Source organism: Coloeus monedula, assembly GCF_965178545.1.
Source record: "Coloeus monedula genome assembly, chromosome: 8".
In the NCBI taxonomy this organism is placed as follows: domain Eukaryota; kingdom Metazoa; phylum Chordata; class Aves; order Passeriformes; family Corvidae; genus Coloeus; species Coloeus monedula.
Window position 1 is genome coordinate 14,425,978 of NC_138788.1, and position 26,133 is coordinate 14,452,110.

Sequence of the window (26,133 nt, forward strand, 5' to 3'; positions counted from 1 at the left end):
ATTCATATCACATAAAGATTTCATTTCAAAGTAATTATGACTTGTTTGGGAGAGAGGCAGTGCCCTGCATATGGAACAGCAAGTTACCAATACCTTGCTTGGCAGGGACTTTTTTCTGTGTGACCCCATGTTTGCATTCATAATCTTTTTTTATCTTCTGTCTCCAGGGTGGTTCACACCTTTCCCTTCCTGCACCAAGTCCTGCTCTCTGAAAAAGGTACACCTTGTGCAACTAACTTCCACATTAACTCAAACCAGGGAGGGCAAAGGAGAACTTCATGGTTTCAAAAAGAAACTCAAAATTTACAAAGCAGCTGCCAATTAGTCAGACCTTAATTTTGCAAATTTATTTAGGAAAAAAAATTTAACATGAGCAAATGAGAATACTTCAGTGTTACAACAGAGTATATAAATGTCTAGCAATAGTCAAATAATTTGATCTTTAAATACAAAATAACCACATGAACACCTAATATACAGGTTTCATCTGAATACATATTTATTAGATAAATATTAGGTTGTCACATCATCTAACTACATACAGTTTTGCAAGACTAAAAATCACAATTATTTTTTCTGACCAGTTTAAAGTATGAAATGATTGCATTGTACTGTACATACAATGTACAAACAAAGACAATGGCCATTTTTGCATGTTACCTCAGATTGTACTTTTTTTTTTTTAATTCTCCTCTGATCGTGATATCAAAAATTGTACAAAGTATGAATTTGGTTACAATTTTTTTTTTTTTTAATCCCCGTATTTTTCTTCATTATTTCTGTAGCACCCTAAAAATACACAGGTGATAGACTAGTACACGGAAGCTAAATATTACATGTAGATAAAACAAAACAAAACAAAGGATCAGAGTATATTACAGAAGTGAAAGTGGAACAAATGCTGAGACTCCACAAACGCTAACAAACAGGATTCATTTTCCACATAAGATGGAGCTTCAAGCTTTTTTTTTCCTGCGAAATAAAAACAATGCACATTCCAAGGAAAATGAATGCATTTCTGTTAACACGTCTCTATTTGTCATTTACATATGTACAGCTGTCCCTTGAGTCTCCGCTGCAGACACTGGCGTGTATCTGTCAGTCCTATAATAATGTCTTGGCAGCAGAACTGTAGATCTCTGTGGGTTCTTTCCCAGATGAACTTCCATAGGGAAACGATTAAAAGGTAAACAAACCAAAAAGAAGAAGAAAAATACTACTGGAATCTCATATAATAATTAAGCTTTAAAAGAAATGACTGTGATTACCCTATTTGCTAGGTTTTTTTCTCTAAACTTTAATACGGCAGTGAACAGATTAAAAAATCCTAAATTTTCAGAAGCTTTTTCATACTGACTTCACTATACAGTACCTGATTTTAGCTGACAGATAAATTTTAAAACTGTCTCAAATGTCCAACATTTGGGTGATGGGTAAAAATTTGTATTTTCTAAGTTCTGCTTAGAAACCAAACGTTTCTGTAAGTTTAAAATGTCAACTGTCTGCTTTAATTATCTATTACTGTACAAAGCAGATGCCAACACTGCTCCAAACATATTGCTAATATCTATGGGGCATTTTTTCCCTTTATGCTTTTCAACAGGTACTTTTAAATGATACATTTTAAATACTACCAGTTAGCAAAAGGTCAATCCTTAACATACCTGGCTTAAAATACTAATATTGTGTTTAAGAGAAAATAAATTTTAGGTGACTAACTTAGCTGCTCAGGAATCAGTGGAGAATGGAACATTAAATAGAATCAATTAAAAAAATCAGAGCAACCAGTTCCAACTAATAGTGAGAAATCATCTTCATTCCCAAAGCTATGGCTTAAGGAACTTACCCCCCAAATAGAAAAAACGAACTCTAAGGGCATAAAGTCAGTTTATCATTAGCCACCTCTGCACATGACTTCCAGACCTATATAAAAAATGCAGCAAAAAACGAGGGGGAAACTACTACAGTAAAATGGCTACAAAACACATCTGTATCCATAACTGAACAATGGTCTTTCCTAGGAATTGTGTGATAGCAGCACCACACCACAACCGTATTACCATGTATTACACCAAGGTATCTTTAATATTCTGCAGAGATCCTCTACAGGTTGTCAAGCCTACATAAGAAAAAAGACACTTCTAAGCAGAATAAAATATACTATACTGTTTCCCTCCCCCACCCACCAACATCCCTAAGTGTCTTTGCCCCAGTTTCAGAGATCGGAGCACCAGTACAGCGATATAAATATGGTACCATACAGATTTGCTGCTTGCCTTAGTGCATCTTTACCTGGTCAGACAGCTGGTCCTACATGTTCTGCTCACTTGGGCAAATGAACAAACTCTGCCATTACCAGCTCACGATCACCCACAGTCAATGAACACCAGCCGATCAGCTGGGGTTTCTTTTTCCCTAGGCAAACACAGTTATGTTTCCATGACAGAGCTGGGCCCTGATTATCCAGGTACTGCCTGATGTATCAATTCGTTCATCACATAAATGGATATGAAATTTGGGCTAACTTACCAAAAGAAAATAGGGGGGAAAAAAAATCCAAAACCCAACTCCCTTATTCTGTTAAAGAACCCTCAATTTTCTTTTTTAAAAAAGGACCCATATTTTTCTTCAGACAAGGTATTTAAAAACACCAGCAAAAGTATAACCAGATCATGAAAATGTTGAATATTATCAAAGACAATACTAAAATATTCACAAAGATATTTACAATAGCAATTCTTAAAATAATTGATTTTGCATAATGAACAGCGCCTTTCTTAAAAAAACTTGAAAGAGGAAAAATATAAGTGTGGGACCATTTCTACATAATACGTTTGACAGATTCAATACTCCTACTGGAAAATAAAAGAACTAAACCGCCATTTCCTTTAATATCTACAGCAAGGTGCTGCTGACTAGCATATATATACCACGACGCATGTACAGCAGTAGTGGGAAACGTTAACAAAAAGAGCAAAATAAAACAAAAAATGCAGAGAATTTACAAACATGACTTTGGTGAGGAAAGCAAATCCAGAGTCGTAAGCACAGGGGATGCCATTTACAGCATTGCAAACTAAACACAGAGGGCTAGGAAGCTATCTAGTCAAACTGACAGGAACAAACAAAATTTTGCCTGGCACTTCAGTTTAAAATGCATTGTGGCGAGCAAAAGAAGGGTGTTTGATTGGATTTGGGAGGAGGAAAAGGAATAGGGTCAAATATGCTTTAGTATCAAAAGAAACAAAACCAATAACTGTACAGTGGGCAAAAGCTGAAATGTTGCACCACGAGGGCAAAGTTGGCACACATGCACTTCTTACACAGCTACTGTACATCATTTATAAGAGAGAGAGAGAAAGAGAGACAAAGAGCACAGAAATGGGCACAGAAGCAATAGGAAGCTCATGCAGGAGCAGCAACCACACGAGAAGCAAAGATCACAGGGGCAAGACAGTAATTGTGGCAGCAGGGTCTCTTGAGGGCAGTAGCAATCTACTGACAGGTACTTATTCTCCCCACACTCGGTCCTTCAGGAGAAAGAACTCATCCCAGCAGCCAAAGTTTAAAAAAAGAAACTGAAGGAGGAGAAAAGGAAAAGGCTGAAGTGTCTGTAACAGTCACGAAAACAGAATGCAAAGCAAAACTAAAATGAAGCTGTAAGACGTCTGTCCAATGTCAATGCCCCTTCTCAAGCTGATTATTAAAAATAATTATGCAGATAGTGACGTTACTCTCCCTCCATCCTGCAATGATTTCCTCGCTGCCTTCAACCCAGCTTGTCTTACTATGCATTGTGCAGTACAGTGACACAGTGACACAAACTCTTGGGGCACCGAAGGCTGTAGGTAATAATCAGAAACAGTTTGGTTTGCATCCCCCCTCCCTCTCTTTTCCATTATGTATGGCATACATGGCAAAAAGATCTATTACAGCAATCTCTACAGCTGGATGTTAACGCAGCCAGAAACGGTACTGATTTGAAACCAAAACCACAGAAAATCCCTAAACATTGCAAACTCTTTTTTAAGTTTTCCTGGGTGTTTCCAATCTGTGTGCTGGGCCAGAGGAATCCTCTGCAAAGAGGTGGTTAAGATCCCTGTGCTTGCAGAAATACCGACACCCACGGCTGCAGCCTGAAGACCTCAGGACTCTGTGACCGAAGTCGCATTAGCTAAACTGCTGGCTCCCTCTGACAGGCCTGTGTGTCTTCCCTATCTTTGCCACTTGACTGTAGGATTTGTGCTTTTTTGAGCTTTGTACGTGTTTTTTTTCATTTTGTGTGTGGCCAGGACCATCATTCCAAGGCAAACCCATGGCTGGAGGGGGGCAGAGGAGAGGTGGGGTAGAGGGAGATACAGTTTCAAAAAAATGGAAGAACAAGCATTGTAAAGACACTCTGAGACGGGTCAATTAAAGACAGTTCCATTCTGTTGATTTTTCTTCCCTTGCCAAGATCCGGTTTTGCCAAGATACTTCACACTATGTTTATCACAGAACTCTCTCTCTATAGGATGAACACCAAATGGGGTTTCCAATAGCTGCACAACTGTCTATGCTTCTTTGTCACATGTAGCATGGCAGACTCAGAGATTACTGCATTTATTTAACTTTTGTATTATTTTCTCCCGTCACTTTCACAGTCTTTGAAGCTAACAAAAGCAGTTCCGAGATGAAGAAAGCAGGGAGTGCACCATTGGATCAAGTTGTGAGTTTTTTTTCTTCTCTTGTGGAAAAGGAGTGTTAAGATTCCTCACTGTGCAGCCACACACGTGTGAACAAGTGAAAAGGATGGGAGAATACATATGGTTTCAGTTGTTCTCAAAGAGAGACAGAAGGTCATCATTGCTATTGCTTGGCAAATCAGGAGGGTCCAGGTATGAAAGCAGCTCATCTGGATTTGTGAGTTCTGGAAGCAGCTATAAAATACAAAGACAAAAGGAAAATTACAGATAACAGAAACACAACTAAGAAAAAAAAAAAGGGATTAAACACAACACATTCCTGGAATCTGGTTTTCATAACAATATATCCAAATAAATCAGAAGGCAGTGTCACAAGCCTAACACCCTAAGATGATACAATATCCACTTGCTTGTGAAAGTCTCTGTGACTCAGTTTTCACCTGTGAATTACACTATCATCTCAGTTAGGGTTTCTCAATCAACCTCCCTATCATATTGCCTGGCTTGTGATGCTGACAAAAACTTCCAGATAAATGCTCATTATGGATGTTTCTTATAAAACGCTGCATAAACACTTGAAACATGCAGTTTGAGTAATACATATTTGAGCTTTAAGGTGGATCAGCAAGGGCTGGTCTGGCTCTCACACATCAGTCTGATGGCCACCCAAAGCCTGCATCTCCGCACAAGGAGGCAGTGTTTTCCTTTCCTCACCTTCAGCAACTCCTCAGTGCACTGATCTAAGCTCTGGGACAGTCACCTGGAGCAAGGAACTCACCCAGGGTTGAAACAACCAATAAATCAGGGAAAGTGGGGAAAAAAAACAACTGAGGAGTATGGAAAGAGGTGCGGCAAAGCAGCTGGGTGAGTCCTCCTTCCTGTGGCAGGAATTTACTGTGTTTGGAAGTACTTACTTGACTACAGCATTACATGCAATTCCAGACACTTTAAAGGGTCACAGGTGTAACACTCCATCCAACAGAAGATGCCCTAATCTACGCAATGATTTAAAGTATCAAAAGGAATAGTTGTGGGGCTTCAATTTGTGTTTCCATTAATACTGTATTCCAAGTATAAAATTTTGTTTTTCAAACCATCATAACACATTCTCTTTGATCTGACAGATGACAAGCACATCGTAACTCCTGGGTTGTGCATCAGGCAATGTTTTCTGCTCTATAATGCATTTTACCCTTTTCTTGGCAAATATAAAAGTGTCATATATAAAAAATTGCAGGGAAGAGTTTGTAATAAACCCCTTTTATGTTCTGTATTGTGTTAAAGACAGAAAAATATGGACTGCTTTAACAAACTTGATAGTCGGTATGAGAAATTAATTTTGAGTAGTTCTATGTTTTCAAATATTATAAAACAAAAAGCTTGACTGCTTCACATTTAACATATAAATATTGTATTTATATACTTCTATTATTCTTGTGCAAATGCAACTTCATCTTTTAACTCTATATGGATGAATGTATTTTTCAATAAGCTAAACATGAAATGCAGAAAAAAGTTTATTGCTTTCTAAGCAATTTGAAAAAACTGCAATGTCAAGTTTACATAAACAGAGTCTCCCAGAAGGAATGTTTTTCTTAAACTACCACCTCCTTTTATTCATGGTAAAAATGCTATTGTCATAGTACTGGAGATATGAGACTTTTAGATGTACTTCACCTCCTATCATATTTTTATGAACATCTAGTACAGAAGTCCAAAAGGAAATGGCAGCCCCAAAAAGTGTGGAGAAATTAAAAAAATTGAATTTGTCCTACAATTGTACAACTCATTCTTAAAAATTTAACACATTGTCTCTGAGACTCATTCTTGTATACAAGGGATTTCTTTTAAAAGATTTTTTTTTTTAAGAAAAGTGAAACTTTAAACAATATACTCAGTATCTGTGAAGTAGAAGTCTTCTGAGTTGTGAGGGTGACCTCAGCTTCCCTCAGTCAGAGGGGTCAGGCAGCACAGCCAGCCTCCTGCCCCACTGGTGTGAAAACCAGAGACCTCAGGAAGGACTTGCTGGGAGCTGAGAATGCTGTGCTAGAGCAGGAGCAGAAGAGAGAGGAGTGCCAGGGCCTGCAAGGGTGTGATGGGGACAGAAGCTACACGAATGTGCCAGACTTAGGGCAGAGTTTGGAGAAGTATACCCTGTGCTCCTGAAGTGCAAATTGAGAGGTCTAACCAGCGATTTCAGTCTTGAGCCTCTGCTGTCTGAAGTACCAGTGCAGATCTCCCATCTGTGTCTGCATCCATATGAGGTAGATCCTTTAACCCAGGTTAAACCTTAGACTGCAGCACACTGAATTCCTGCAGAATGACCATGACTATGTCAGTAGGGAGTGGGCCAAGTTGCCCATAGTACAGTGCCCTGTTTGCTTCATTGCGTGGAACTTTCTTCAGCCAGGTTCCACAATACACCCATTAAAATAATCCATCTGATCAGGATCACAGTATTTCCAATAAGTTTATTTCCTACACTGTACAGCACTTGCCTCCCATTAAGAAACCAGCAATCCTCCGTCAGTGAGAACCACAGTACTGTGGTAAGTGTACAGATTTTTGTACTTTGCTTCTCACCAAAGAATGGGTGCTTGACCCATAACAAAATACTCTATGTTTCTTAAATACTGGAAGAAAGAAAAAGACATTTTAATTTCACCTTTTAGTATTGCTCATACAGGGTCCTTAAGGGTTCAGAACTCCAGCTGCCACATGAACTATTGTTCCCAAAAGATGTGCACACAACCATGTTGTGTAAAACAGCAGAAGTTGCCTCACTGATCACTGTCCCTGTAGCATCCTGGAGCCTCTATCAGTCCCCTAACCCCTTCCCTCCCCTGTGAGGCTACCTGTCAGCCCAGTGCTCCTGTGTGACAGTGAAGATGCAAATATACAGCAACAGCAAATACAGATAAATCCAAGGCACAGAAGCGAACATATCTCTAAGAAACTTCACTGTGCAGCAGCAGACTTTGGAACAGACAGAAGATACACATACAGGAATGCATGACTCAAACAAAAATCAAATCCTAGTGCTGAGGAATTTATATTTTGTGAGGTAGATGGCTAACCAGAGAGATATACCTCAGATCAGTCACTTCCAACTCCACTGAATCAAAGTTAAGAGATGGAAGACTACTTTTGGCCTTAAAACTAGATTTTGTTTAGTTGTGAGCTGCCTCCCATGGCAGCTAAGGAGGCAGAAGATGTCCTTGTTGTTTGCTTTCCTGTGTAGTATATGGGGAGGAAGAACTGGTGCTGCTGAGCCACCCACAGGAGCAGGTATGGAAGGGCACAGACAGTTTTTGGCTGCAGGGAGCAGGGACAGTGTCACAGGGTGGGCCAACACAGATCCCCCTCCCGCCGGCCAGGACACGCTGCAGGGCTCAGCAGGCAGCTCGCTTGGCACAGCAATGCCACAGTCAGAGCCACACACAGCTGTGTCCCTCCTCTTATCCAGGACTGCGACAGCTTGAGGGATAGGAGAGCACAGCCCAACCAGAGCCGAGGTGGGAAAGGAGGAGATGCCTGAGCTGCCGCCTGAAGAAACGCCTGCCTTGGTGTTAGGAAGAGGTTTATGGCTCACACACCATGCAGCTGCTCCAACCAGAACCATCCATTCTCCCAGCAGGCCGGGAGTGCCCTGTCACCTTGGCTGCAGCACCTGTGCCCATGTACCAAAGCATGAAAGGATGGCATGTGCTGTGGAAGCGGGTCCCGTCCCCTGCCCTCCCCGCCCTCCCGCGCGATGCGAAGCACACGCTATGGCAGGCAGATGAGAGTATGACACAGACTTACATCCAGCGAGGGCTCCGGCATGTCGGGTGCTCCCTGTCCACCAGCCTGACCCTCTAAGGCTGAGGAGGGGTTAAAGGGCAGGTCACTGTGTGGATGGTTGCTAGAAGCGGCCGGGGGTGGCTGCCGGGACTGCTGGGTAGGAGGCCCGCTGTGATGTAATGGCTGCCCTGACTGGCTGCTGGGGTGAGGGACGTGCAAACCTTGCTGCATGGAAGTATGGGACTGATCAGTGCTGCCGGGATGAGGGATCTGCGGAGGAGGAAAAAAGCAGGAAAAGAAAGTGAGGCCACAAGGTACAGTGCTCGCGGTGCCTGACTCTGTAACTGCATGTTATAAAACGAAATGAATTTAAAAATGACACACACAACCAAAAACCCCAACAAAACCAATCAACAAACAAAAGAAAAAGAAATAAAAAAGCACCATCGGAGAAGAAAACTCCATATCCCAAAGCCGGAGGAAGTATTTCAGCTTTTTGAAGGTTGTCTGCTAGGGGGAACAACACACTGGACTTGTGCTGTTGGTTTGCTTCCTTGTAATGTGGAAAACTCTTTGTGAAGATGCAAAACGATGCACTGCAAAGAGGAGGGAAGGAGGCTTATGGGTGCTGCTCAGCATTAGCAAGGCAGATGCTTTTGCCCTAAAAGAATTTATGAATAAATGGAGAATTTGTTGAATGATCCCTATGCCAGGAAACTCATGAACTGAGAAAATGCATCATTTCTGCTCAGCTCCCCTATTTGGTAGCTTCCTGACACCGCAGCCTATTGTTGTTTCAGCTTATTACAAACATCTTGCAAACACCAGCTCTTCCCAACTTCTTCCCTCCTTTTCTTCTCAGAATGCAACACCCCTGTTAAAGGCTGAAGGTTTTCCTCACTGATATTCCTGGGTTCTGACGGCTGACAGAACCAAGGCGGCTCAGGAAGCGCATTTCCCACCACGAGCCGAGCTGCTGTGGGTGGCTGCACACCTGCTGACTGCAAAGTACACTGCCTTAGCTTAAACTAAGCCAACGATCACACTCTGCTTTGTATTCATGCTGTGGATGAGTTCTCTAGCAAGAGCTTCATGGGTTTTTTATGTTTTTCTGTAGGGAATAAACTACCAATCCACATATGCCTTCCTAACCCTGTTACTGAATGGGGGAAAAGTCTTTCTCACATGACAGAGAAGCAATAAAAATGCACAAGTCCAATTCTTCCTTCTGCTGCATGTCACATTTAATTCTGGTGGATTCTCTGGGGCTTGACCTTGGTGCCATGAGAAAGAAGTGTCTGAATGCCTCAGAATCTGATACCTCATGTTATTTGGGTATATGGAGAAACAAAAAATGCAAACATTTTTTGAGGAATGCTACATATTGGACAAAGTGAAGCTGAAATAAAAGAACAAATACATACAACAACAGCATGAAATTCATCCAGCCAAGCCAACAGAAACCAGCAAAATGCTATGTCAGTGTTCACCCTTTCATATCACATAAGCTGCAAAGTTATCTTAACCTCAGCCTTCAGCTTTGGAAAGCAAAAGGGAGGTTATTACAAAACTTAATTTAAATGTTCCCATTGAAAAAAAAAAATAGAGAAACAAATATTTTAAAAATACTTTTCACCACTCTTAGGAAAACTGAAACTTGGATACTGATCCATTGGGACAGTCACACTCAGCTGCATGGAGTGTGACTTTCAATACTTTGGTATTATGAAGGTTTGTGGAAAGGATCCTACCTGCAACATGGCATTTGGCTCTCTTTCCCATATGAGATTTTAAAGTAACTGGTAAAAAGTACTGATGCACATCTTGCCATTGGGGTCACAGTCTGACTACTTGAAAAACATTCTGCAACACTGTTGTTACCTTAGGGGTAAGTTTGTACAAAATCTGCCCACAGACCACACTTTAATGTAAATGAATTTGCAGCCCAAAAACCTTGCAAAAGTCCAGGTATAAGTGGATGTCTGTCTTAATAGTACTGTTTCCTTCCTCACTCATTGAGGATGTGTGCAACAGAAAATGTGGAAATTAGAAAGCTTAATAATAACAAAAAGTAAAAAGCAATTTATGACAGTGTTGTTAAAGTGGGAAACCAGTTTCCAGAAAAAAACAAAACCAAAAAGGATTATATTGAATAGTCTCTTACATTTGTCCCTGAATGCTGAAGGCAAGGGTCAGACTGGCATGTCTATATCAGCAATTATTTAAACCAGGGGAGGAATTCATATGTTCTCAGACAAATTTCAAAACAAGCTGGTTAGAAATTCTACATTATGTTTATACAGGCAAGGATTTAAATATATGTATATTTAGTTGATAAGACAGTCACTTGGGTCCTTAGACAACTGTTGTATAGGGAGTAATTGTTTATTTTAAGACTGATGGCCACCATATTCTTTGAAGAGCCATGGTAGGTTCAAAATCCATCTGACTTAGGCCACTGGCTCCACCAACCTCCCAGTGAGAATGCAAAATGCTCAGGACTGGAACACTTTCTATTTGCATTCAGCTAACTAACGAAAAGTTTGATATGGTGAAACACATTGTAAAGAACACACTTTGGGTATGTTTAGCTTGTACCTGCAACTCCCACCATTTTATTCTGAAAGCACTAACCCGCACTATGAATGCAGAGTCTAACAAAGTTGCTTTTGCTTGCATAGCAAGATAATTCCAGAGTTGTTTTTAGAGGCATAAACTTTGCCACTCTTAAAGCATTTACAGTCTATGAAAGAAAAGCTTATAGCAGACAACTACATCTTCAGCCTGATAGCACAGAACACAACTCTACAGCCCAACAGTGACCTCTAGGAGTGCCGAGATGTACCACCATGCAGCAACAGGACTTGCCAGCTGCACAGCAATATTCCTTCTGTCTCTGAAGAATATTATTAGTGGGGGGGGAAAAAAAATCACCAGGTTAAGTCAATGATTTATATCTCTCTCCATTACCAGGGTCACAGTTTTACCAACTCTTTTGCTGTGTTAGATACCAAAACTACTAAAAGATGCCGTCCTGCCTGCCCTGCTGATGTTCTTGGCCACTTTTCCCATCTGCCCCTTTTCCATGTCTGCAAGGTGAAACCTTGTAGACACGCACTGAATTTCCCCACCCTGCCCCTGAATTAGTTTCCAATCTCATCAGTACCTGGGTCCAGATCACTATATGGCTGAGGTAACTCTTTTGTTGGTCTGAGAGGGAGGAAAAGTGAATACAAAACAAGAGCGATGACTTTTTACAGTGGTACCAGCTCTTATCACCTCACTGTGCATATGAATCCATGGTGTCATCATCCATTGCTCAGTCACCCCTTACACTGTCTGCAAGAAACACTAAACTAGAGCTAACTGAATTCTCCTCTGTCTAAAACTTGTTTACAATTTCTGAAAACAAAACATGATGTGATTGTGGCAGCTGTTCTGAAGCAATCTTGCACTGTTGCAATGGAGCATCCACAGCTCTCACAACACTCTATGCTGGGGAAGGGGTATTCTGGTCATATTTCAGGTCTTGATTTTTTTCTTCTTCCATAGGAGTGGAACAGCAGTGTTGAGGGAAGGAAATTCTGATTGATTCATCCCTGGTTACCCAGCCCTACCTACACTGGGCAAGTATCTGCATTTCCTGCAGTGACCTACAGAGTGACTCCAGAGAGTTGATCTGGAGGGATCAACTTTCTCTACCTACCATTGCGTAAGGGCCACCACATAAAGCTTCAAAACAGGAATGTCAGGAACTTTCTCAGCAGCATTCAGCTCCAGTAAGAGAGACCTCAGGTGTAAAAGGACCAGACCAAACATCCAATCCCAACTCACCTTGTAAACTTGTAATGGCCAAAGTGAATAGTATGTGCAAACTACTAAAATCTACTAACTGTGTAAAACGGAAAGACAGAACCCCAGAGAAGAGCACAGGCAACATCTTAAAACCTTGGTTCAATCACACAATTTGTTTACAGTTGTTTTTGTATGAAGTGTCTCTCCAATGACATGCAGCTACACAACTTAGGCATGTGTTAAAGGCATATTATTTCTCTAAAAGCAGTGATTTTAAAGATGCTTTTCTTGAGTGTCTGCTACAGACAAACAGTTCATTTTGAGAGAAAAGAACAAAAGAAAGAGGGTAAGAGAGAAAGAGGAAAGCAGAGATTTTATAACACTGAAAAGGCTGTGTGTGAGCACTTAGAATCCTCAAATGTGGACTGAAGACTGCACAGCCACATTGACAAGGTTAATCCAACTCTCCTGTGCTAAAAGACCTGAAAACTGATCCTCATTACAGAAAACCAGCCATTGACACAATGTAGGAATCTGCTTTAGCACTGCTTCCTATTCCCAAATGGTATTGCTTGAGTATCATGATAGATGAGGGAGAAATGAGGCAAAGGTTTACTTTACCTGCCAGCTATCATAAGCAAGTGTCAGATTTGCTACAGATTGGCCCACAGAACCGAAAGTCCATTAACATTTGCACAAATACACTCCCACAGCTCTGGAACATGCATAGCCTTGAGAAACCTTCATCTCTGCTATATGTAAACAGTCCCATTTTCAGAAAGCTACAAATTCTTCACTTTTATATTCAACCACTTCATATCCTACCACTTCAGAAATTTCATCAGGGCAACTACTACAGCAAAGGTATAGCTGTTAACTGAAGAAGTCAAGAGGTAGGTGCCAGGTAATGGGAAACAAAGAATAATTCCTTGTGAGTTTGATTCAAAGGAAAGCAGCTGTGAGTGGTTCAGGCTGATATTATTTCCTCTCACTACTGTATTCTAATACTGCATGGTTGGTTCTAATGCAGAGAATTCTGACCACTCTAAGATGTGTATGTGGAATTTGCCAATGCAAAACTATGTTTACAGCATGTTTGTTCTCATTTATTAGCCTGTAAAATGGTGAAGTCATTACAGTTTCTGGACTCTTCCTTTGCAGATAGTCTTGGTACTTGGACTCTCTCCAAACTACACTAAGAACTCTTTCTCTGCTCTCTTCTATTTCTCACCATCCTCCTTGGAAAACCCACTGCCAGCTAGAGGAGACATTGACTGAGTAGGCTTTTGCTGAGCATCTGCTACCACACTTCCTCATGCATTCTGAAATTGTACTTTCTAGGATTCACTAAAGACACAGCACATATGACTTGTCAAGTTAAACATCCTTCCTGTGCAGTAACAGCACACTTTAAACCCCCTGCCCTGCAACTTAAATGAACATAAAAGGATGTACACACACCCCACACACTAAGTTAAAATAGATGACTAACCATGCCTAAGAGCTAAATGCTGCTGGTAGCTTTTCTATCACCTAGTTGCTGCAGTACTGCATTTTCTGGAGATATATAAAGTTCTGTATAGAAAACTCAGTGCTCTGAGCAAGCTGCTTTTCCAATGCACAGTTCTGCCCCACCATCTGGACCTGAGGAACCTCTATTTTTCAGTCTCTTATATCGATACTCTCAGACCAGTGGCAGCATCTCTCCTTGAAATCTACAGGCTTGTCCTATTACCAAAAGTTTAAAGGTGCCTTTCATGCTACTTGAGCAGAATTCCCCCTCAAAATGCTTTGATGCAAATTCTTCCCTCAGAGAAAGAGCCAGGGAAGATATTGTCCCTGCTCTGAAGTCATCCAATATCGTGCTTTAACAAGCTGTCTCTTGGAGATGGATATTCACGGTCCTGCTGGCCTAGGGAATGAAGTACATTTTTTTTTTCATGTGTCAGAGCAAAGCACAATGATTAATACAAGCACACTGAGCCAGGTTCTTTCTTTTGGATAAACAAGCTTAAATGGCAATTCAAGAAGTGCAGAAATGCTTTTCCAAAAACTCAAAATGGCCAGAAACTAAATATGGCATTTCCGGCATTTCTCAGGATTACTCTTATTTCACAAACTTCTCAGGTGAGAAATCCACAAAAAGTACAAGGCAAGTCCATCAGCTGGATGAGAGCTCCTTACCCCCACGAACGAGAATCTACGTGCCCAGCACCATTACTTACAGATTCCTGCATGGGGTGACTGAGAGGTTTGTCGAGAGCTGCCATGCTGCTTGGCATGTCTGGGGGATGTGACAGCTGTGGCCCATGCATGAAGTCATTCATAGATGTGCCACCAGGATTCCCATGCGGGAAGTCAAAATTGCCATGACCTTGGTAACTGTTGCCTGAAAGAGAAACAGATGTGATTTGTTTCCCAACGTTGATCTCTCCAAGTATCTTGCAGGAGCTGTGTGATGTGACGCCCTCCCTGCACAGCACAGGGAGCTGTGACAATGAACGTGACAACGCTGTGTCCCCAGTGCTGAGCGAGAGGGGACAGGGCACTCAGCTTCCCAACACTGGCTGCTGCAATAATTCATTTATGTGTTGGAACTAATTGAAAACTGCTGACATTTTGAAAAACTACTGCCAAGTCCCCACATAAACTTAACCATGCCGAGAAGTAAATGGGATATTAAATTCTATGGGATATTTGTATCTGGAAGCATCTCAGTGTAACTGAGACTGACAGCCCAAGTACAAAATTATTTATAGGACACCTGTGTTATTTATGTCTATGCTTCTACACACTCAGTAAGATTGTAGCATTGCTTCAGTTTCTGATGAAAGTAATTGACAGAAGTGAATCTGGAAGATGCCACAATACCAGTTCATAGCACAACATCTGTTTTACCCCTTTATAAAAGGCATAGAAGAGGTGTTCATATCTAATTGGAGCTCCAAAAAAATGTAATAAAAGTCAGTTGACTGACTGGATTTACACACACATCTTGAAGCACTCCTGGAGTCCCCTGGTGTTCTGCAGAGCAAGAACTGTATGACCACTGTCCATATGGATCCAGCCCACCTCAGCCCAGGGATCTCCATCTGAATTCTAAAGCAAGCAGGTATCCCAATACAGGGATTTTACTCTTCATATTTTTTTGTCAAGATTCCTCTCTTAACACTTCCAACTCATATATCAGCTCTGGTGGTTTATTTGCTACAAACAGCAAAACTGAACAGCAAGAAAAATGAACTAAAACCATTCACCTATTTCATACAAGCAACTGAATTGGATGATACTGAGCTCTGAAACAACAGAATAGCTTTGGAGATTGCACAGAGAGCCTGCAGTTTGTCAGCTGAAGTACAGCAGTTTTAAATATTCAACTCAAGAAGGGAGTTTGACAAACTGAAGTAGTTGCATCATTTGCTCTTTAGCACAGCTTCACAAGCAGAAGTTTAATCTTGAAGGAATAGAAGTCATTAGCCATGTAAGAGTACTTCTCAAAGACGTCAGGACTTTGATCTATCATGTAAATACTGCAGAGCCTTACTAATTCTCATTTTGTTAATCTGCAAACTGGATGAGTCTCACAGAACATAGCTGGTCTTGCCTTGCATCAGGAATAATTAATTAGCAGGCAGCTGGAATGTGGTCTTGTACTACCGAATATTTGTTATATTTGCAAATTAAACTTCAGTATGCTTCTGTCAAACCCAAATAAACAGACATAAACCACAGCAGTAATACTACTACTGCATTGCTCTAAAGACATGTTAATCAGAGGACATTATGTAATTGCAATCACTAAGTTTCAGTGCACGTATTGATGGAGAATAAAGATACAAGGCAGCACGCCCAGGGAGTTACAGCCATGCAGCAGCAGGCCCCTCTCTGCAGCAAGAGTAGTGCCACGTGCTGAGGGAGAGACCTGTCAGACATTTAGGATAATCTGGTGCACTGCATTGATATCCCTATTGCAGCGGAAATAGGAGAGCATGGGTTTCACCTGCCAGTGATGACTCAAGGCTCCAAAGAGCAGTGACTACCTCTGCTACAGGACCCATAGGGGAAGGCAGCAAAATAACATTCTAGGCAGCAATGCTCACACAAAGCCTAAACCCCACACTTGACGTGACTATCCTGTCCCCTCCTGAGTCTGAGCTGGAAATATGGTGAAGGATAGACAGCTCTGTTCTCAGGCTCTCACTGCACTTCACTCCTACTAAATGAGGGAAAAAATTGTGATTCAGTTCTTGGCTTTGTTATAGTAATCATTCATCTGTTTGAAAACCTTAAAAGTTTTATCATCTGTCATCAGTTTTGCAGCCACTGGAGCAAATTAACCGTATTTTGCACGCAATCTATATTTTTCTTCAACGCCTGCAAAAAGCACATGTATCACCTTGTAATCAATTTGGGGATTCTGATAGTGTGAACAGTTGGTCTTTTCCCAGAGCTGAACTGACTCATATCATGTTACTTGCAAAAGAAACAGTCTCTGGCTTCATGTTTTTGGAATTGTCACTATAACTGAGTTATTCACAACATACCAGTAATTTGAAAACCTATCTCCATTGCCTGTATTTAGTTCCCTGTTCCTCAGTCTGGTAGCACATGGGCAGAGGAACTCAAAAGTAATTTTCTAATGCAAAGGTGTTTGCAAGGCAGCTAAAAGCTCTTTAAAAGTCATCCCTTTTCTGGTGGCCTACTAAATGTCACTCACCTGGCCACGAGTTAACCTAATGGCCCAAGTAGCAGGGTTAATGGGTCAGGTTCTCTACTTATGTAGCACTAGATGTTTTCACTTCAGAGTGGAACAGAAGGAAAATTCACAGAAAAAAAGGCAGAAATATGTCTGTTGTGGCAGGCCATGAATATAGAAGGTAACATAGAATGTTTCTTGATTCAGGGAGAGCTGCATGACTATGAATATGACAAGCATCAAATACTCAAGATAGTAAATAAAATAACTAAATAAGATAATATTCTACTAAAATATAATGCTTACTAAAATATACATTCTGTTGAACAGATGAATCTTAACTGAAAAGACTTATGCAGAATTTCAGAATTGCAGCCATATAATTTGCTTTCCTCATGCATCACTCTGAGAAGATGCACTGACACACCTGAATCACAAGGCTGACTGAATCACTGAGTTCTAGAGTGAGCAGCTGGGTGCACAAAGCTGTAAAACTAACCTTGGTTACCATACTCGGTGGAGTTGTTGCCTCCTGGAGGAGGAGGTAGGGATGGGTAAGGTGACGGGCCAGGACCCAAAGCTGCAATCATCTCCATTACGTTTGGCATGATCATCTGGCTTGGACTCATGGTCTTAAACCTTTTTGAGGGAATGCCATCTGGGTCATCTTTGATGTGAATATCTGACTTTATAGGGACCGGCCTCCAACTGCAAGTTGGATCAATGGTAACTTCTTCAAACTCGGAGCTGTAAAGTAATGTGAAAATTTAGCATATCAGTTGAATTTTTTAAAATCAATTCTGCTGAAGTTTCCATAAGAATCCGCATGGTAACCAATGTTCTGAAATGCTCTGGTGTAATACAACATTAAGATCTTTCACTCCTCAAGTGTGTGCTGAGAGCAAATTTAAAAAAAGGCAACCATGAGATCACATTTCTGTGTTTACCCACACAACGAAATCCAAACACATCGATTTAGTTTGCCACCTGTGAATCAGAGGGACTGCTTGTAATTACAAGAAAGCATTTAATCCTCCATTCTGGATCTTCTGTCTGCTTCACTGGTGAGGCTGCCATTAAGAGATAACCCAAACAAGGTCTATGAAGAAGATGGAAACTGATTCACTCTACCACCTGCTCCACCAAGGCGCCGTGCAATAGACAAGTTCAATCACCAAGATCTATTGTGGTGTGACTATCTCAGTATTCATTACTATATCTTCTAGTTGCTTAGTCTTGGATATCAGGAGGGAGATCACTTACTTTTGTATAGCGTTCAGAATGCCCCACATATACTGGTCAACCTCCAAGCCCTCCAAGAGAGCAGTTTTACTAGAAAGTAAAAAGAACCAAACTTCATGTTAGAATATTGGTAGGGAAAGAATGATTTGGGGCAAATAGTTTTAGTTCTACATCTACATTACCAGGATATTTACATCAAACAGATGAGATAAGGATATGTCTACTTGTGTGTGTCCACAAGCTGTTCACATTCTTTAAGTAATTTTTGTTAGTGAAATACGTTGCAAATTTAAAGTATTTTCAAACACAGCAGATCTCTCCTGTGAACATCAGTTAGCACCATTTTTTTTAATTAGATCTTTCTCTTTTTTTGAGCTCCACAGTACTATGGCTTCAAAGCAACTATGTATTACAGCTATTTTACTTAAGATCAGCACAGATGGGGACAGAACAAAACAAAACCAGAAATGATTTAGCTATGTAGGCACTTAGATCTGAATGCAGGTGCTCATGCTCAGAGAAACAGTACAAAAATTTAGCCTGGATGCATGAATACATGAATTAAGAAAGCAAGATATCCAATTCTTGTGATATTTTTAGCCCAACTTAGGAGAAAGAAAAGATTTGGGCAGTTTGGAGAAAGCACTTGTGTGTTAGGACACGAATCAACCATGGACAGTAATTGAAACAAGCTCATCTCCAGCCTGCCATGTCCACAGAACAGCCAGAATGGACAATCCCCACTGCTGTCTGTACCTAACACTGGCTGGCAGAGCAGGGACCCAACTGGAGACTTGTGCAGACCCAGCGCCAGCTACAGCTGCTGGAGCTGAAAAGCCCTGGCTCCTCAGCTGAGGCTGGAACACCCTCCCAACCCTGTGCACTGAGCACAGGAGGTTACAGACACTGGACGGGCCTGCAGACATTCTGCTGTTTTTTCTGCTCAGTTAAACATAAGGATGGACAGTCTGTAACCACTTCTGAGTTTTTCTTCCATTTTTTCTGCAGTATACTAGCTGTTTTCTGGTCAAAACATAAGTTTGAAATTATGCCAAGGTATCCATCCCTCTTTTCCTCTAAGCAACAACTCCAATTTTTTGCTCCCTGGAAATTTTTTACTTTTTAAAAAATTAGCCTTAGTCTGGATTGTAGATATCTGCCTTATCAAAGTAAATATTTGAGCCTCTTTTGAACTCTACACAACCCGTTGATAATCTGTAATGAAAGCTTGTGAGAAAGTATCTCGTTATATGTTTTTAAATTTCTAATAATCCAGGGTGGTAAAATATTGCAAGAATTCTCATTGGACTCTATGCTCTTTAAGTAACTGTGATATATAAACCTTATTTCCTAGAACTTCCTTCTTCTCCCCTTCATGACCTTAAATATGATCTAAATTTGGTCAAATTGTGTACAACTGCATTTTATGTAGTATGGGTGCACTTACTTGCATACTGGACACCGCCAAGTTCCTCTTTCACAGTTCAGTTGCAAGTAAGATTCCAGATCAAAGCACTAGGTATCAGAAAGAAACAAAAAGGAAAAAACCAAACCAGACAAAACAAAAGGAAACAAACGGAAAATTCTGTATTAAATGAATCAGTTAGACAAAAGTAAAACTGACATGAAAAAAGCCTACTAGCACTGATAACTAAACCAAACAGCTTACTTTTCCCCTCTACATTAAACATATATGCAGTTAATTACTGAGGCTGACAGACACAAATGCCATGTATTAGGCGCTCTCATACGATAAGCAAGCTGACAGTACTGTAACAACACATGGTTGAGGGAACCCTGCCAGGAACTGGCATCTACTCACTTGTACATGCTTGCAGTCGTGACCCCTCGCCGGGAGCTGAATCCGCCGGAATGTGATCGGACACTTCAGAGACACTTTAATGGCAGTCTGCTCCACTCCATCTTCCCCATTTAGTGTTGCATTGCCAGAGGAAGCTGCCACGCTGCTGAAGTTCCTCTTGACTGCTCAGGAAGAAGGTGTGTATAGATGTGAGAAAGCACGAGTGTATTGTAAGTTTTAACATTGAAATATGAAAGACCAACACTTCAACACTTAAGGGACAATTTAATGACCAGTATACCCACAGAGGTGTTGTCTGTGTAATTTAGACCATTCTACTGTACAGACAAACCACCACACATGCATATCAGACAAGTGCACCACAGTGCTTGTCATACAAGCACTGAAAGCAGCCCTAGATAAATAAAGAATAAATCTTCCTTTCAGGTGAGTCAGAAACAAATATAGGGGAAAAGCCAGAGAGATTCTCGTGGAATAGGACAGCCTTCTTTAGGAACTAAGCTTGTGTCCTTGGAAATTCATTACCTCCACGCAAATAGTCCGTAATATTTGAGGATACCAAGGATTCATCTACCCACATCATGTTCTGGAAACTCCTTAAGTACAGCTTAAGGTTATCAATGAACAAGTAAAAATCTGGTGTAGAGATAGCTTATCACAACTGAACATAGGCATTCTGGAAAGTCATCACCCACACAAAATGCAAACTCACTCTTAGTGATGCAATGTTCTGCTGGGAGGAGGCGTTTCTTTAGTAGACCTTGAAGTACAGAGCGAACTGATGGCCGGTGCACCAACTGCAACACGAACAAGTGTGACTGCAAGAAGACACATTTTGTTAGAAAGAGAACCAAACACACATGTTCAGTACACTCCTGAACAGAGCTGCACTCTTCCCTTGGACACTTGGTTCCTGTGAGAGCCTGAGGCTTAAACATAAAAGCTGTTTCTGCTCTGCTGAGCACACACGCTCCCTTATGGATATTCTGCGCACTGTGCAGTTGCTCCATGCTTAATGTATACAGGGCTTTAAAAAAAGCAAGGATCTTCTGCATTTTCTCCCTGCTTAATATTCAGCATACGTACAGCTGACATATTAATCTCTGACATCAGGGTTTATTTTTAAAACCCTGAACTGTCTGACACAGTCTAGCCTACCTGCCTGCCCTCAGACTACGTGGGAAGTTGCGAAAACAATTTGCAACTGATGTGCCTGGAATCAGTTGAATCTTCTTACCCTACACAGAGCTCGTTGTGGATTCACAGGATGCTGCCCCCTGCTCTTAGCCACCAGATAAATGACATTACGCAGGAAAACATCCGTGTGAAGTAAAGCAAAATGGGTGGATGGCTTCTTGTCAAAGTGCCTCACACTGTGACCTTGTGAGAGCTAGCAGCTTGCTTTATTGTCAGTGACAAGAGAACAGTCAGAAGCTCAGACTGGATTTGCAGAACAGTCTGCATTAAAAATACAGTACTCAACCTTGAGAGTAACTAATCCATGGAAAAGGAGGAAGGGGAAAGCTGAATGGTCTCGACTGCATCATTGAATATGAGTTTTTCATCTGAAAAGGTATTTGAAAAATCATCACCAGCACCAATGATTATGATGGTGATGTTTTCATGACAAACCGTAGACCATTTAATACACTGTGTAAATGAAATTAGTACCATCAGCAGTCTTCAGCACAATAATCTACTTCTACAGCAATAGACTTCAGCCACCTTGTTACACAGGCACACATGAGATGGTAGGAGACCAAACTCCCTTCCTCCCCTAGACCATGAACCTTGTCAGAGAAGGTTCACTACATTCTGCAACAGTTAAGCAGCAAAAATTTCCATATTAGCACTCTGACTGTGTCAACATCATTAAGTACAAACCTTACCAGAAAAAGGCACGGAAAAAAATGAGAGTAAGGCTCTTTCAGCTCAGGCAACACTTGCAAACTGTTCTAAATGGCAAACTCAGCACCAGCAGCTGCAGCTGTGAGCTCGGTGTACTTACGCAACAACACGCCGTGACTGTAATCTGAATCGTGTTTCTCCCTGGCTGGCAGACGTGCTTCAGGTGCAGAGGTTTATGAGATGTCTTGTTGTCACCACGTTCAATGGTAAGTGGGGTTGCATTAACGCTGACCTGGACTGAAGCTGGCCAGTTTGTGTTCATTTGTCTGTCTTCATGGTGATAGCACTTAAACTGCAATTCCAAGTCAGACCTGCACAACAATCAATAAATCTTGCTTTAACTTTGCTTTCATACTGCAGAAGGAGGTTGTTTTTATGCTAGGAACATTTTTCTTGATCAATCAGATTATTTTTCTTGGATTATTGCCATTAAAGATATAACATAGTTCCTTCATAAAAGCCCTTAACAGAAGCAAGTCATGATGAATTCATAATGCAAGCATGCCCCAAAGTTGTTCATATTTTACACTTATAAAGGCCTTTTCAAGGAAACATCTCAAACCTCTTTGCAAACCCAGGCCATGAGGTGATCCTGCAGAAAGAAGAGTGTTAACATCAGGTAGGTCCCTCCTGTGTTAGGAGTTAAGAATAAGAAAGCAATATGCTGCAGTGGGTTGTATTGGAAGTCTGGATTCTTCACTACCTCCGAGCACTTAAAGAAGCATTTGAACGAACACTTGTCAGACAAAACACAAGTACAGCTAATCCTGCCTCAGAACAGGTAAATCAACTCAGATAAAATGACTCCTATATCTCACCCTCCACCAAAATCAGCTTCTGTGATTCTAAATTAACATGGCTGTGGATTAAATCTACCCAATTTAGACCTTTCAGGGCATGAATTCCTCCCACCTCTCCTATAATAACTTCCACTCATTATTTTGCTCCTCAGAAATTAGTTCTGTAACACCTCCAAAAAACGAAAAGGCTGAGATTAAGTTAATCACAAATTAAGTGGGTAGAGACTATGACTTTAGTTTCATAAATGTACTTTAACCTAGTGTTAAGAATGAGTAATTTCAAGAAGAAATTTAAAAGAACACAGAAAACTGAACCAAAATGTCAGAATTCTTCTGTTCATGACAGCAAAAGACAGCTCAAAGTTTAAAATCTACGTTCCTGAAAAATCTATGTTGCCTGAAAGAAGGTATCTTTGTAACATCCAAGAGGAGCAGCTCATTCAGGAGATTATCACCTTAACAGCCATTTTCCTTAAAAAGACTTCAATCTGACTCAACATTATCTTTCCCGGATTTCAAAACACCAAGATTTAGCAGTGGACACAAACGTGTGGGCCTTTTAAAAAGAAAATTATAAAACACAAGTTACCCAACCTTTCAACATAATCCATCTACATGAAGTCTTCTCAGGCTTTTTTTCAATATTTTATTAACCATTTTCTGAAAGCGCTCTCTGCAAGTTCCACTCAGTTTCTCACCTCAAGAGAACACAGCACAATAACCCAAACCTGGAGGGAAGCAAGGCTTGGTACCTCTGATATAAAACCCAAGCAGATGAGGTGAGCAGGACTGCTGAGTGTCACAGGGTGGTGACAGACCTCAGGAGAGCCTCGTGTTCTCAGCACACAGTGTCTCCACCGTGGGACGTTATTAATAACAGAGCAGTGTGACGACTGAACCAGCTTCAAGGAGACATTTTCCCCGCCTTCAACCTTTCTGTTTCTTGTAACTATGAAAAGTTCCCATGGGGAGAAAAATACTTGCATTGCTATTCATTATGTGTGTACATGTGAGAGGTTTTGCCGAATATTTTAACTGGCAGAAAAATATTGAGAATTGGCTCGGTTCCACCATTCTCTATAAAAACCAAAATCCATCCACACATGTGACTAATTCATTTTTCTGGCATCCATCCAGCCCTGAGTTAAATGTGAAATGACTTCATTACTGGACTATCCATTCTCCCCACTGTTAACAGGCTTTTCAAAACAGCAGACCTGAGCACAGTTTACCTATGAGTCTTCATTAAAATAAGTTTAAATAAAGGCTATGTGTTTGGTGAGCGAAGGAAGAAAGAAAGAACAGATATTAAGAAACAGCCTCATGCCTCAGTGAAGCACTATAAATCTACTGAATGAGCCAGCACAATCCCCAGTAGTGATTACTTATTAATAAGAACTTGCAAATAACTGCCAAAACTCCCTCTGCTGCGAGTACTCCACGATAATGAAATGCAAGTAAGCAATAACTGACCTCAAAGTTAGGTGTTAATTATTGGATGTGGTCTGCCTGCAATCTCCCTCCCTCCCAACCCCCAGGTTCCCTCAGGGCACAGGGGCACTGTGGCAGCAAGGACTCCTGCATCCTGCAACAAGCCTCAGCTTTAGAGCCAGAGTCCGTTCCGGGGCAGGGAAGCAAGCGCATCTCTCTGCCTGCCTCACACCCTCCACACCAGGAAAATACAAGTCTCCAGTGGATTCCAGTGAATGGGAAGAAGATCCTCACAGGAAAAAAAACCTGAAGCTACACCTGCAAGCAACCTCCATGCAAGATGCCAAGCAACTAACCAGCCTCCACAGTGCACAGAGAAAGGCTCAGACAATGCAATCAGCAGCCAGGATAAACACGGAGATACTTTCTGAGAAAAACTGAACAAAGAGATGAAATTATTCTGTAGTATTTGAAAATACATAAATTTTAAAAAAATTAAGGCTATGATTTTCATTTGATCTAAGGCCTTTCCATGAACATGGTGCAATCAAAACACACCCTGGAATCACACAGATCTCCACTAAATACAGGAAAGTACCACCAAGGAAAAAATATTCCTCTGTGCTGGAAATAAGAATTCACTGTAAGTGAAAACCAGAAGCCTTTGTATGAGGAAAGCTATGTTCTCACACTTCTGAGCTGTGCTTACTTGTGGAGTCACAGAACAGGGGCAATTTAGGAAGTCAGCTTCTGAAGTTCAGAGGATTTAAGCACTTGTCTTTCCAAATGATTTTACGAAGCCTCTAAATTGGGTCCTTACTCCTAGTAGGTTATTTTTCATTATCAGATACTCTACACCATTTAATTTAAGCATAAACTGTAAGAGCCCTACAGAGCTACTTCTGCAACTAACATTTCAGAGGCCACAAAGCACCTGGGACATCAGAGACTCCCAAATGAAAGTTTGTAGTGGTGTGGGTTGGGCACACCCCACTCCTGCTTCACCCAGAGCAGAAAGGATGCAATAGTTGCAGTGGTTTTTCAGACACTGCATGCTATGTGCTATCAGCAAGGACACGCAATACATATTGTGAAGCATTTTAGAACGTGTTGTCTCTGGAAAATGACAGGTGAGAGTACCTGCGAGTTAAAAGGACATTCTTCCTATCCAGGCTACAATTTTTGAAGTGAAATTCCTGGCAAATCTAAACAAATTGCCTCTGGCCTGCCACTCCTCTCTCATGGGATGCATGACTTGCACAAGGCTGAGCTTACCTCCACATCAGTGTCTGGTGTACAGTTGGCCGTAAGTGAAAGACGTGGTTACTGACTGCCAGGTTGTGCTCCAGCCGGAAGGGCTCCAGGACAACCCCATCTCTCACAGGGAACGTCAGGCGCAGCTCATCGTTGTGGTTGGCTGGGATCGAAGAGGGAGAGAAAGCGTGAACTTTCCCTTTAGCATCTGCAGTGCAATAATAATGTGTATATTTATAGAGAATAGTAACAAATTGCACAGTGATCTGCTACTGGGTCTAACTTAGCAGGCTCATACACACACACAAAAGACAATCAAAAATGACTCTATCATCTGACTGATACAAGTGACAAGGCTCAAACTGAGAGCAAGGCACAGCAGTCTTCTATTATCCCACTCTTCACATTAGGACCTTAGCATTCCAGCCACACACAGAAATCAGGCATGGCAAGAATTCTCAGTTTTTATTACTGGATAGGTTCTGTGTCCAAGCTTACTCTGTTGGTAGAAGGCTGAAAACAAATCTCTTAATTATGTCAAACTGTGATAATGTTTGTTTTCCCTGCTTTTAACAGGGATCAACATTACCCAATTAGTTTCATAGTTTCATCAGCTGAAACTATGTTATGACCAAAAACACTGGTATTCAATTACTACCTGAGCCCATAAGATGAGATTTTGTGGTAACTTACAGCTGATCTATGAAGTCCAAATGG

General features: G+C 41.1%; 1 protein-coding gene across 5 annotated transcripts in view; it reads right to left on the reverse strand.

The window, feature by feature from the left end:
- Window positions 1-473: 473 nt before the first annotated feature.
- ZMIZ1 (zinc finger MIZ-type containing 1) overlaps window positions 474-26,133 on the reverse strand; it is a 343,883-nt gene continuing 318,223 nt past the window's right edge. For 3 of the 5 annotated variants that reach the window (XM_082286134.1, XM_082286132.1, XM_082286133.1), the window contains exons 14-23: window positions 25,438-25,624; window positions 22,032-22,242; window positions 20,736-20,841; window positions 20,024-20,184; window positions 19,649-19,716; window positions 18,223-18,291; window positions 17,459-17,706; window positions 14,489-14,652; window positions 8,490-8,738; window positions 474-4,919 (exon numbers count right to left, since the gene is read on the reverse strand). In XM_082286134.1, the coding sequence (XP_082142260.1) occupies window positions 4,812-4,919; window positions 8,490-8,738; window positions 14,489-14,652; window positions 17,459-17,706; window positions 18,223-18,291; window positions 19,649-19,716; window positions 20,024-20,184; window positions 20,736-20,841; window positions 22,032-22,242; window positions 25,438-25,624 (1,571 nt within the window). In that variant the 3' untranslated portion in view covers window positions 474-4,811. The remainder of the gene's footprint in view (window positions 4,920-8,489; window positions 8,739-14,488; window positions 14,653-17,458; window positions 17,707-18,222; window positions 18,292-19,648; window positions 19,717-20,023; window positions 20,185-20,735; window positions 20,842-22,031; window positions 22,243-25,437; window positions 25,625-26,133) is intronic. The other 2 variants (XM_082286136.1, XM_082286135.1) reach the window with 1 other exon arrangement.